Source organism: Biomphalaria glabrata, chromosome 3, assembly GCF_947242115.1.
Source record: "Biomphalaria glabrata chromosome 3, xgBioGlab47.1, whole genome shotgun sequence".
Lineage (NCBI taxonomy): Eukaryota > Metazoa > Mollusca > Gastropoda > Planorbidae > Biomphalaria > Biomphalaria glabrata.
In genome coordinates, this window is record NC_074713.1 from 26,896,515 (window position 1) to 26,910,665 (window position 14,151).

Consider the following 14,151-nt stretch of genomic DNA (forward strand, 5'->3'; position numbering starts at 1 on the left):
TATCTATCTATCTATCTATCTATCTATCAATATATATATATACTAGCCTGACATTACCCGCGGCCTAAGTTTGTGTTTACTAATCTAGTGGATTGGATTTAGATGTATGTTAAACTTAGCTAATGATCCTTTCAAGTTTTTGTCTCTTTCGCTACGAAAATAAAATTAGTTTTGCGAAAAATGGGTTTACCCGAAGTCAATACAGTCATATCTATTAAAAACGAAAAGAGCGATATCTTTGTTAAATGAATTGGATTATAAAGTGAACAATTAAACGAAATCATTTTTAGTACGCGATTCATGAATGAATATAGATCTATCATCTAGGGCTATCTCAACTCGGCTTCGCAGCTTTTGTAAACGAATGTAGTCTCTTAAAAATAATGCTTTAGAAAACCATAATGTTTATTTGATCAAAATATGAAATGAATGGACTATAATTAGTATGTTCATGTGTTAAAGTATAAAACTATCTGTGCGAAGAGAAGTTTTATCATCTTAGAGTTGAATTAGAGTTTTAGATCTAGAGATGGGATTATAAAGTAAACTAATTAAACGAATTAATTTTTAGTAAGCGATTCATTACGGTATTGTCTAATGAAAGAATGTTTGTCAGGAAATCTGCAGTCACAGATATAACGAACTAATTAATTCAAAAATGCTTTTGAAACACACAATTGAAGGTTAATTTTATTATATAATAAAATCAATGGATCTTATTTTTTTATTTTCATGTGAAAAAGTAAAAAACTATCTGCGCAAAGTGTATTTCTAAAAATTAGATCTAGGTCTAAATCCTTTCGATCTTTTCTATGTCAACATAGTAGACATGGCCTAGATACATAAAATGCTATAGCTGTAATAGAGTCGGACAATTTAATTTTTTTTTTAGGGTCTTAAGTTTGTTTTGGGGCTACAATACATACACTAAGGTCTAAGTTGGTACCCAAGGAACATTCCTGCCAAGTTTTATCAAGATTGGTCAAGCGGTTTTTATATCTATAAGTAACATACATACACCTCACATTCTACTTTATAGTATAGACTAAACATATGTTACCCGCGACCCGCGGGTCTTTATTTGCGCATTACTTTCGATATAGTCACTGAGAGTGTTTTGTAAACAATTAAACGAAATAATAATGTAATAAGTAAAGCGAATGTGTCAATGTAAAAATAGCTAATAGGCTTAAATCCATTTTTTTTTTAAATTCAAACATTTGCTTTTGAATAATCTAGTGGATTGGATTTAGATGTATGTTAAACGTAGCTAATGATCCTTTCACGTTATTTCTCTTTCGCTACGAAAATAAAATTAGTTTTGCAAAAATTGGTTTACCCGAAGTCGATACATTCTTATCTATTAAAAACGAAAAGAGCGATAGTTTTGTTAAATAAATGGGATTATAAAGTGAACAATTAAACGAAATAATTTTTAGTACGCGATTCATGAATAAATATAGATCTAGGCCTATCTCAACTCGGCTTCGCAGCTTTCGTAAACGAATGTAGCTTTAGAAAACCAAATTTGAATGTTTATTTGATCAAAATATGAAATGAATGGACTTTAATTAATATATTTATGTGTTTAAGTATAAAACTATCTGTGCGAAGAGAAGTTTTATCATCTTAGAGTTGGATTAGAGTTTTAGATCTAGGGATGGGATTATAAAGTAAACAATTAAACGAAATAATTTTTAGTACGCGATTCATGAATGAATATAGATCTAGGCCAGTGATGCCCAACCTTATTAGGTCTGCGGGCCATTTTAATTTTCGGCATTCATGTCGCGGGCCATATCACCAAAAAGAAAAAAAAATGTAATATACAATAAGCTATTTTTAATAGTTTTATTTGTGGACCTACTTACATAAATTAAAGTGATGCATGAAGTTTATCCAAAACCATCTTCAGAATATCTGGCTGCATAGATGAAACACCAAGTCGGAGCATTGAATGTAGATGTTCACCCGTGAGGCGATTACGTCACATGGTTTTCGGCCGTTTCATCATTTAAAAAGTTTATTCACACAAATAAGTGCTTGAAAACATTGTGATCATCATTAGCGCTTGTTTTCGAAGATTTGGAAACGCTTCCTCAGGTAACATGGAGTAGAAGTCAATGATCTGCATCACTTGAAATTTGTCAAGCAGGGATGTTTTAAATTCTGAAAATCCAGAAATCTTTCACTGAAAAAATTCATCAAGATCCTCAGAAGTTGGATCATTCTTTCTTTATGGAAACACATATTTAGCTGCTTATCATTTTTAGAGTGGTACTGGTTGGAAAGTGGACAACATGCACCTTTTCCGCCTGTTGAATGAAGAGTTGCAATTTTGTTTGGAAAGCACATATGTCTGCATACACATGCGAAATCAATTTGTCTTTCCCTTGTAGTTTGTGTTGAGTTCATTTAGATGTGATGTCGCATAAAATAGCCAAATCCCACAAAGATAAGGGGTCGTTCAGTTGTGGCACTTGTTTTGATTTATCGGTCATAAATATTTCAATTTCGTGTCTCAAATAAAAAAAAAACGGTTTTAATACCTCTCCTCGACCAGCCCCCCTCCCCCGGCACTTCACTGTGAAATAGAACGTCTTCATATTCGGATTGAGCACAATCAACATCACATGGTCCAGATTCAAAACCTTTCCACAGAGACTTTGTTGGTGAATGATGCAATGAAGCCGCTGGGGTTCAGTTCCATTTGACTGAACAACTTTTTAAATAACTCTTGCTGTCATTCCGCTGTGACATCCAACCATATTTCTAACGCCATCAGTAGTCACTCCAACTAATTTATTCCAAGGAAGAGCAAGGTCCTCTATGATGGTTGACACTTCTTTGAACAGGTCTTCTCCAGTTGTAGTCCCATGCATGCTCCGCATAGCTGCTAACTCTTCTGATATATCAAAATTGATGTTTGTACCGCGAATAAGTACCAAGAGTTGCGCAGTATCAGTTATGTCAGTGGACTCGTCAGCTGCAATAGAAAACATTTCGAATTCTGCTGCTCTGTGTGACAAGTCAAAAACTCGCTGTCAGAGTCACTCTAAATTATCACAGCATTAATTATTATTTTTCATTATTTATTTATTTTATTTTAATTATTTGTCCATCCTACCCCTAAATCATTCACCCGCCACACCTTTTCCTCTCCAGGCTAGACTTAGTTGACCACATTGGAGATAGTTAAGGCGCGTCCTTTCATTTATCTTCCCTTGACCGGGGCAAAGATACGCACAGACTCTTTGATCTTATCGGCAGGATGTCTGACAGCCGCAGTGGACACCACCTTGTGTGGAATGCAAGTCACTCCTCCCCCCCCCCTTTCTCCTACGTCTCTCTTTGATCTAGGAGATTACTCGAGTCAAAGCGCCTCTCGACGCTCCCATCTTAAGGCTACTTCACCCACGTGTAAGATAATTCTTAGCCTAGGGCATTTCCTGTGTCCGCCCGCACTTTCCAGGCTTATATAAAGTAAACCAACTCAAATCAGACTCTCCTTCATTTCTCATTCGAGCTGAGCTATTGAGTCTGGACTACTTCATACATTCTTTCTCCTAGAGGAATACCTGGTGGTAAGCCGAACTTAATCACAAGTTCCATCTTAATTACATTTGTGTATATTTCCTTTGGATATCATCATGTGTATTTTGCTTAGTTCATTTATATTTAATTAGTGCATTGTGTATTTCTCACTGGCGTAAGTAGAAAACATGAACATGGCTAATGTATATTTTATGTATTGCATTAATCTATTAATGCTACGTTGCTCAATTGATCGTTGATGCAACCATGTATATATTTGTACATCTTATTTTATTTCCTTTATCTCGGTTGGCCGCCTTGATAATTTTACTAGCGCACTGATACTGCGTCTAGTGAAGAGATATGAATTACCCCCCCCCCCTTTTTTTGTGTAAGGAATTATCTCCCCTGTAGTCATTTCACTCTAACGAGAGTTGCGCCGCTTGAATGACACATTCAAGCGCGCTCCATTGTTCTCGACCTACGGTTGTATGTAAACAAACCATCTTGGTCACTGACCACCGCCCATTTCACCCCCCCCCCTTCTTTCTCTATCCACCTGTGTTGTTTATTTGAGATTATTATTTCCCCTTCTATGTACATTTTATATTATTACTTCCCCTTTTATGTACCTTTTTATATTGTTACTATCAGCCATCTATTATTCCAAATCCCATTTGTCATCATCTCCCCTTTTGTGCTCTAAAGCAATTTCACCAATCTGACGAATGCACCTCAGTCGAGGGCATCGATAAGATGTATGAGAGACATGTCCTAACTTGTCTTTATTTATCCGCAGCCTCCCTCAGGTATCTGCCTATTGCCTATTTATCGGATTACTTGCCTATTTATTCATTGGATCAACGATCTATTTACCTGCATCTGTGCTTAGTGCTATTCAGCGCTGCACTTGCCTACTGAGATCTACTCAACTCTACCACTTGGCGCTATCGGCATTGCCCGCCTATTCGACAGCCCACCTGTCAAGCTATTAGGTGCGACGTCCCTATAGATTCAGATCTGTGTGAGACGTCATAGCTACGCCAACCCTCTGCAACTCACTGGACATATCCTGTCAACTACGCTGCCCACGGCAGATCAGCTCTGCCCGCAGTATCCTTGTGCCCACGGTAGCCGGCCACCCGCCCTACTGTGCCCACTACAGATATTAGATTTTGGGGATTGAGACTCCACAAGAACTATATCCCGGCGTCCCTCTATCCGCTAGAGCGCCACCTCCAGCTGCAGAACCTCAAGCCAGGACACAGCCAGCTGCGACATCAACAGGACAACCAGCTAAGTCAGAGGACAAAGTGACATACTCTCTTATTATGTGCAAGAGTGATGATTAAACATAGAATATACTAGAGATAGATGCAAACCCTCCCCCTTTTTATTCTTATATGTATATTTATGTAAATAAATATTCTTCATTTTAACTTTTGTATCTATCTTTCATTGCTTTGTCTCGTTGCGTGTCTGCTCCCGATTCATATGCTGATAAGTGGGGGGTGTGATAGCTTTAAAAATAATCATCCCCTAGACATAAAACGTGCCAAACACACGTCACATTTCCCCACCTGTCACACTCTGTCTTTTAATTGTGAATGAAGATTTACCCCAATATCTTCCACTCGCCTTGTAATTGTCAAGCAAGAAAGGCTGACAGCATCTACTGTATTCTTCTTTTCAGGACACATTTCTTCCATCGTTGCTAGCAAACACTTTTTTACACATTCGCCATCGGAAAAAGGCTTCATTGCTCTACTTAAGATGTGAGCAACTCTGTAGCTGGCCCTTGTTGCAGACTCATTTTCTTGTCTCTTTTTGTTCTATATTCTTGTCAATCCCCCAATCTCTAGTCGTAACTTGGCAATCTTGTTTTCGCGGTTCAAACCAAGAATGCCACCATATGTGTTTATGTGTTTGGCTCCATAATGCCTTTTAATGTTATGTTGTTTAAAAACAGCCACACTTTCTTTATAAATCAAACATGTTGGCTTACTATCCTATTCCACAAAAAAGTAAAGATCTGTCCACTTTTCCTGAAAGTTTCTACATTCAGAGTCCACATTTCGTTTCTCTCCCATTTCATTAAATCACAAACGTTAAACACTACGGTACCAATCGCTTTGACATCAAAAGAACACGACCCAAAATGATACATCAATGATGCTCTGTGCTGCACACACAAGCTGTCAAGGACACGGCTAGCTCAAGACAGTATCGGAATTTTCCAAGAATTAAAAATAGCTGTCTAGTTTTATCGCCATTGAACAAAACAACACAACAACACTTGTGTTCTTACAATAAAAAAATATTTACTGTGAATATTAGAATACCAAACATAAAGATGGAATTCATCAAAGAATGAGTGAGAATCCTAACTGAAATAGAATATCTTTTCAACATTCTAATTTTTAAATTTATTTTTTTATTTTTACATTTTGTTCTAATGCTTTGGCGGGCCGGATAGAAGCACGTCGCGGGCCGGATCTGGCCCGCGGGCCGTAGTTTGGGCATCTCTGATCTAGGCCTATCTCAACTCGGCTTCGCAGCTTTCGTTTGAGAATGTAGCTTTAGAAAACCAAATTTGAATGTTTATTTGATCAAAATATGAAATGAATGGACTTTAATTAATATGTTTATGTGTTAATTAAAGTATAAAACTATCTGTGCGAACAGAAGTTTTATCATCTTAGAGTTGAATTAGAGTTTTAGATCTAGGGATGGGATTATAAAGTAAACAATTAAACGAATTAATTTTTAGTACGCGATTCATTACGGTATTGTCTAATGAAAGAATGTTCGTCAGGAAATCTGTAGTCACAGATGTCAGGAACTAATTTATGTAAAAAATGCTTTTGAAACACAAAATTGAAGGTTAATTTTATTATATAATGAAATCAATGGATCTTCTTTTGTATTTTCATGTGTCAAGGTAAAAAACTATCTGCGCAAAGTGTATTTCTTAAAATTAGATCTAGATCTAAATCCTTTCTATCTTTTCTCATGTCAACATTGTAGACATGGCCTAGATCCATAAAATACTATAGATGTAATAGAGTCGGACAACTTTATTTTTTTTGAGGGTCTTAAGTTTGTTTTGGGGCTACAATACATACACTACAGTCTAAGTTGGTACCCAAGGAACATTCCTGCCTAGTTTTATCAAGATTGGTCAAGCGGTTTTGATGTCTATAAGTAACATACATAGATACATCACACATTCTACTTTATAATATAGATATTTTCTATCTATCTATCTATCTATCTATCTATCTATCTATCTATCTATCTATCTATCTATCTATCTATCTATCTATCTACATATCTATCTATCTATCTATCTATCTATCTATCTATCTATCTATCTATCTATCTATCTATCTATCTATCTACATATCTATCTATCTATCTATCTATCTATCTATCTATCTATCTATCTATCTATCTATCTATCTATCTATCTATCTATCTATCTACCTGACTCTCCACTCTGTCTACGTCTTTCTATGTATCCCTGTTCTCACGTTTTCCATGTCTCTCTCTCGCTCTCTTAAACTCTCTCTGTCTCTCTCTTCTTTTCTCCATCTATCTCACTTCGCCTCTCACTAACTCTCTTCTACTCACTTTTTCTCCTTTTCTCCCTTTTTCATCGTTGATCTCACCCTCTGTCCTCACTCTCCTTCTATCTCACCCTCTATCTGTCCTCACTCTCCTTCTATCTCTCCCTCTATCTTTCCTCACCCTTCTTCTCTCTATCTCTCCCTCTATCTTTCCTCACTTTCCTTTTATCTCTCCCTCTGTCTTTCCTTACTCTCCTTCTCTCTATCTCTCCCTCTTCCCATCTCAATAGCACTCTCCCTCTATTTCCCCTTTATCTCTATTTCCTTCTCTTTATCTCAATGTTCCTTCCCCTCGCTCCCCTCCCTTTATTTCTCCCTCTTTTTCTCTCACTGTAAAAGATGTTTGAAACTATTCTTGAGTTTGTGTCTACAGATTACGAGAACCGCTGTCTTTGAGAACAAATGTATATTTACATCGCTGAGTCATTAGGGTCCGCAGCTGTTTGCTCTAATCACGTGATAAAATATACATCCATCTATTTGGTCACTCGTTCTCAACCTCATTCCCCCCCCCCCGATACACACACACTTCTTTAACAGCGAGACCATCTCCAGGGCCATCTCTAGGGACGCGACCGCCCTCAGAGGGTTCATTTCCTCTCGCGGAGAGGTCAAACTGTCTTGTCATCCAATTCGGACTAAGCGAAAAGATGTATCGCTGGATGGGTCAATTGGTCAGTTCTAACGGTCATTGGTGTTTAGTTGGTATTAGTGGCGACCTCCCCCTAAACCTAAAAAAAGATACACCGCTAACATTCACAGGTCATGTATAACGTTGTATATAGATATATTTGTATATATATATATATATATATATATACCACAGTGCTTTTTTTGTAAAAAATTAGATGCCGGTACTCAGTGATGGATTGCCTAACTTTTAACTACTAATGAATTAATAATAAACGTTAAAATACAAGAAAAGTAATACTTTTTCCCCACATTGAAAAAGAGCGTACCGTCACAAAAAAGCACTGTGTATATATTACGGAAGTATTTCCCAATTTTTTTCATTAACCTAACACTTCGCACATACTGAGTATTTAACTGAAGACTTTGCCAATTTTTTAGAGAGAACAAATTCGCGTGGTGGACTACTGGTTAATTAATCCAGTAGTTCGCGGAACACGTATTCAGGCCTCGCGGAACACTAAGGATTCCGCGCGCGATTGTTGTTAAATTTTTTGGGGGGTTTGTTTTGCATTGTCTGTAACTCTGACAACGATTGAATGTATTTAGCGTAAAAATGAATATCTTTCTCATAAGCTAAATTATATTTTTTACAGCATGCTCAGAACGATATGGTCCAAGCTCTTTTGTGGACCAATGATAGGAGGGGGAACTGGAAGAAAGTTTCAAAAGCTACCTTTAGGTTTTCAGCAAACACAACTATGCTCGCGTCAGGATTCAAAAAGAGGCCTCTTAACCAAGCCTGTCAGTCTCACATCCACACACACATTAAAAAATATGTTAATTTGAATGCTTCCTTCTCAAGACTGTACACGAGAAAGAGCATATTTCAAATGCGAATGTTAAATAAAAAATAAATGGAATCAACATGTAGCGACAATACAATGATGTAGTGCTGTACAATACATAGATCAGTGTTGTTACATATATGTACGTTTTTATATAAAATAATTTTTGCGCATGTGTTTCCAAATCTAGACGTGGTGTGTGTGTGTGTGTTTTGTCATCTAGACGTGGCGTGTGTGTGTGTGTGTGTTTTCTCATCAAGACGTTGCGTGTGTCTGTGTGTTTTTTCATCTAGATGTCATCACACTACCCTGTCACTACATCGCCATGTCACCACACTACATAGCTGCGTAACCATATCATCATGCCAACACATCACCATGTCACAACATCTCCATGTCACCACATATTCATGTAACCACACCACCCATGTCATCACCTAACTGTCACCATGATAACACGATGTCATCATACCACTCTGTCACCATACCACTCTGTCACCACACCTCCATGTCACCACACCTCCATGTCACCATACCACTCTGTCACCATACCACTAAGTCACCATACCACTAAGTCACCACAGCTCCATGTCATCATACCACTATGTCACCATACCACTATGTCACCAGTCCCCCATGTCACCATACCACTATGTCACCATACCACTATGTCACCATACCACTCTGTCACCATACCACTCTGTCTCCATACCACTATGTCACCATACCACTATGTAACCATAACACTATGTCTACATACCACTATGTCACACACCTCCATGTCACCATACCACTATGTCACCACACCTCCATGTCACCATACCACTCTGTCACCACACCTCCATGTCACCATACCACTATGTCACCATACCATTCTGTCACCATACCACTCTGTCACCATACCACTATGTCACCATACCACTATGTCACCTCACCTCCATAACACCATACCACTCTGTCACCACACCACCATGTCACCATACCACTCTGTCACCATACCACAAAGTCACCACACCTCCATGTCACCATACCACTCTGTCACCATACCACTATGTCACCACACCTCCATGTCACGATACCACTCTGTCACCATACCACTATGTCACCATAACTCTATGTCACCACACCTCCATGTCACCATAACTCTATGTCACCACACCTCCATGTCACCATACCACTCTGTCAACATACCACTCTGTCACCATACCACTCTGTCACCATACCACTCTGTCACCACACCTCCATGTCACCATACCACTTTGTCACCATACCACTATGTCAACATACCACTATGTCACCATACCACTATGTCACCCCACCTCCATGTTACCACTCCTCCATGTCACCATACCACTCTGTCACCATACCACTCTGTCACCATACCACTAAGTCACCACAGCTCCATGTCACCATACCACTATGTCACCATACCACTAAGTCACCATACAATTATGTCACCAGTCCCCCATGTCACCATACCACTATGTCACCATACCAGTCTGTCACCATACCTCTCTGTCACCATACCACTATGTCACCATACCACTATGTCACCATAACACTATGTCACCATACCACTATGTCACACACCTCCATGTCACCATACCACTATGTCACCACACCTCCATGTCACCATACCACTCTGTCACCACACCTCCATGTCACCATACCACTATGTCACCATACCACTATGTCACCATACCACTATGTCACCACACCTCCATGTCACCATACCACTCTGTCACCACACCTCCATGTCACCATACCACTCTGTCACCACAACTTCATGTCACCATACCAATATGTCACCATACCACTCTGTAACCATACTACTCTGTCACCATACCACTCTGTCACCATACCACAATGTCACCACACCTCCATGTCACCATACCACTCTGTCACCATACCACTATGTAACCACACCTCCATGTCACGATACCACTCTGTCACCATACCACTCTGTCACCATACCACTCTGTCACCGATACCACCACACCTCCATGTCACCATAACTCTATGTCACCACACCTCCATGTCACCATACCACTCTGTCAACATACCACTCTGTCACCATACCACTCTGTCACCATACCACTCTGTCACCATACCACTCTGTCACCACACCTCCATGTCACCATACCACTTTGTCACCATACCACTATGTCAACATACCACTATGTCACCATACCACTATGTCACCCCACCTCCATGTTACCACTCCTCCATGTCACCATACCACTCTGTCGCCATACCACTCTGTCACCATACCACTAAGTCACCACAGCTCCATGTCACCGTACCACTATGTCACCATACCACTATGTCACCATACAATTATGTCACCAGTCCCCCATGTCACCATACCACTATGTCACCATACCAGTCTGTCACCATACCTCTCTGTCAACATACCACTATGTCACCATACCACTATGTCACCATAACACTATGTCACCATACCACTATGTCACACACCTCCATGTCACCATACCACTATGTCACCACACCTCCATGTCACCATACCACTCTGTCACCACACCTCCATGTCACCATACCACTATGTCACCATACCACTATGTCACCATACCACTATGTCACCACACCTCCATGTCACCATACCACTCTTTCACCACACCTCCATGTCACCATACCACTCTGTCACCACAACTTCATGTCACCATACCAATATGTCACCATACCACTCTGTAACCATACTACTCTGTCACCATACCACTCTGTCACCATACCACAATGTCACCACACCTCCATGTCACCATACCACTCTGTCACCATACCACTATGTAACCACACCTCCATGTCACGATACCACTCTGTCACCATACCACTCTGTCACCATACCACTATGTCACCATAACTCTATGTCACCACACCTCCATGTCACCATAACTCTATGTAACCACACCTCCATGTCAACATACCACTCTGTCACCATACCACTCAGTCACCATACCACTCTGTCACCATACCACTATGTCACCACAACTTCATGTCACCATACCAATATGTCACCATACCACTCTGTAACCATACTACTCTGTCACCATACCACTCTGTCACCATACCACAATGTCACCACACCTCCATGTCACCATACCACTCTTTCACCATACCACTATGTAACCACACCTCTATTTCACGATACCACTCTGTCACCATACCACTCTGTCACCATACCACTCTGTCACCATACCACTATGTCACCATAACTCTATGTCACCACACCTCCATGTCACCATAACTCTATGTAACCACATCTCCATGTCACCATACCACTCTGTCACCATACCACTCTGTCACCATACCACTCTGTCACCATACCACAATGTCACCACACCTCCATGTCACCATACCACTCTGTCACCATACCACTATGTCACCATACCACTATGTCACCATACAATTATGTCACCAGTTTCCCATGTCACCATACCACTATGTCACCATACCAATCTGTCAACATACCACTATGTCACCATACCACTATGTCACCATAACACTATGTCACCATACCACTATGTCACACACCTCCATGTCACCATACCACTATGTCACCACACCTCCATGTCACCATACCACTCTGTCACCACACCTCCATGTCACCATACCACTATGTCACCATACCACTATGTCACCATACCACTATGTCACCATACCACTATGTCACCATACCACTCTGTCACCACACCTCCATGTCACCATACCACTCTGTCACCACACCTCCATGTCACCACAACTTCATGTCACTATACCAATATGTCACCATACCACTCTGTAACCATACTACTCTGTCACCATACAACTCTGTCACCATACCACAATGTCACCACACCTCCATGTCACCATACCACTCTGTCACCATACCACTATGTAACCACACCTCCATGTCACGATACCACTCTGTCACCATACCACTCTGTCACCATACCACTATGTCACCATAACTCTATGTCACCACACCTCCATGTCACCATAACTCTATGTAACCACACCTCCATGTCACCATACCACTCTGTCACCATACCACTCTGTCACCATACCACTATGTCACCACAACTTCATGTCACCATACCAATATGTCACCATACCACTCTGTAACCATACTACTCTGTCACCATACCACAATGTCACCACACCTCCATGTCACCATACCACTCTGTCACCATACCACTATGTAACCACACCTCCATTTCACGATACCACTCTGTCACCATACCACTCTGTCACCATACCACTCTGTCACCATACCACTATGTCACCATAACTCTATGTCACCACACCTCCATGTCACCATACCACTCTGTCAACATACCACTCTGTCACCATACCACTCTGTCACCATACCACTCTGTCACCATACCACTCTGTCACCACACCTCCATGTCACCATACCACTATGTCACCACACCTCCATGTCATCATACCACTATGTCACCACACCTCCATGTCACCTTACCACTCTGTCACCATACCACTGTGTCACCATACCACAATGTCACCACACCTCCATGTCACCATACCACTCTGTCACCATACCACTATGTCACCATACCACTCTGTCACCATACCACTATGTCACCCCACCTCTATGTTACCACTCCTCCATGTCACCATACCACTCTGTCACCATACCACTATGTCACCACACCACTATGTCACCATACCACTATGTCACCCCACCTCCATGTTACCACTCCTCCGTGTCACTATACCACTCTGTCACCATTGTTATCACGCACTATGCCAAATATCCCCATGGCACTACTCTACTGAAATAAGACATCTTTGTTAGTAAAAATATTGGCTGTTTTCTAAATAAAGCTCATTATTTTACTATTTATCCTGTCAGAATTTAAATGTTTGATTTCGAACAATAAACTACTCTGAAAACTGAAATCTTTGTCTAGCTATCCAACCAAACGACAGAATCAGAAAGTTTGTCCTAAGACTTCAAAGGTTATACAGTTCACACACATTTTGTGTTCATTATTTCTTGCAAAACCTAACGTAGTCATTTTGATACTTCAAAGTTCAAAAAACATTCAACAAAGGTGTCAGGGATGTAAAAAGAAATGAAAGCCCATTATCCATATCCATCTCTTTCATCCATGGATTGACCCTCGCTCTACGTGCTCTTTCTCTCGATCTTCTTGTCCTAAAGCATTAGCCCTCGGACACAAAAATCGCCCTCCTTCGGTCCTCCGTGGTTCCTGCGACATCGGGCTCCGTCCCTGACTGAACCTCGGCAATAACCTTTTGTGTGTGTTTGTCCCATCAGGAGGGAAGCGATCATACTCAATCATGATTTAATTGAAGACTGTCTTGTCTGATTACAACCTGCAGGCATGTTCCGCACAGTTCGAATCGTTTATACTATTCTTATCGCCCCCCCCCGCACACCTCGTTTACACCAATCGTCTTTACACACACACACTGACACACACACCTCCCTGCTACGATCTGTAACAATACTATTAACACCCCCAGCG

The 14,151-nt window shown here is 40.5% G+C and overlaps 2 protein-coding genes across 2 annotated transcripts; both read left to right on the forward strand.

Annotated features, from left to right (window-relative positions):
• The first annotated feature begins 10,220 nt into the window (after nucleotides 1–10,220).
• On the forward strand, nucleotides 10,221–11,519 carry LOC106056953 (uncharacterized). The gene has a single exon (XM_013213909.2). It carries the CDS (start codon nucleotides 10,221–10,223, stop codon nucleotides 11,517–11,519), a length of 1,299 nt encoding a protein of 432 aa, XP_013069363.2.
• A 1,411-nt stretch (nucleotides 11,520–12,930) lies between these two features.
• Nucleotides 12,931–13,440, forward strand: LOC106056952 (uncharacterized). Its single transcript, XM_013213908.2, has one exon. The coding sequence runs from the start codon at nucleotides 12,931–12,933 to the stop codon at nucleotides 13,438–13,440; it is 510 nt and encodes a 169-aa protein (XP_013069362.2).
• Nucleotides 13,441–14,151: the final 711 nt, after the last annotated feature.

What these genes read in the sequence shown, in the direction of transcription:
- LOC106056952 (XM_013213908.2), top strand. Translation starts at nt 12,931, where the DNA reads ATGTCACCACACCTCCATGTCACCATACCACTCTGTCAACATACCACT.
- LOC106056953 (XM_013213909.2), top strand. Translation starts at nt 10,221, where the DNA reads ATGTCACACACCTCCATGTCACCATACCACTATGTCACCACACCTCCA.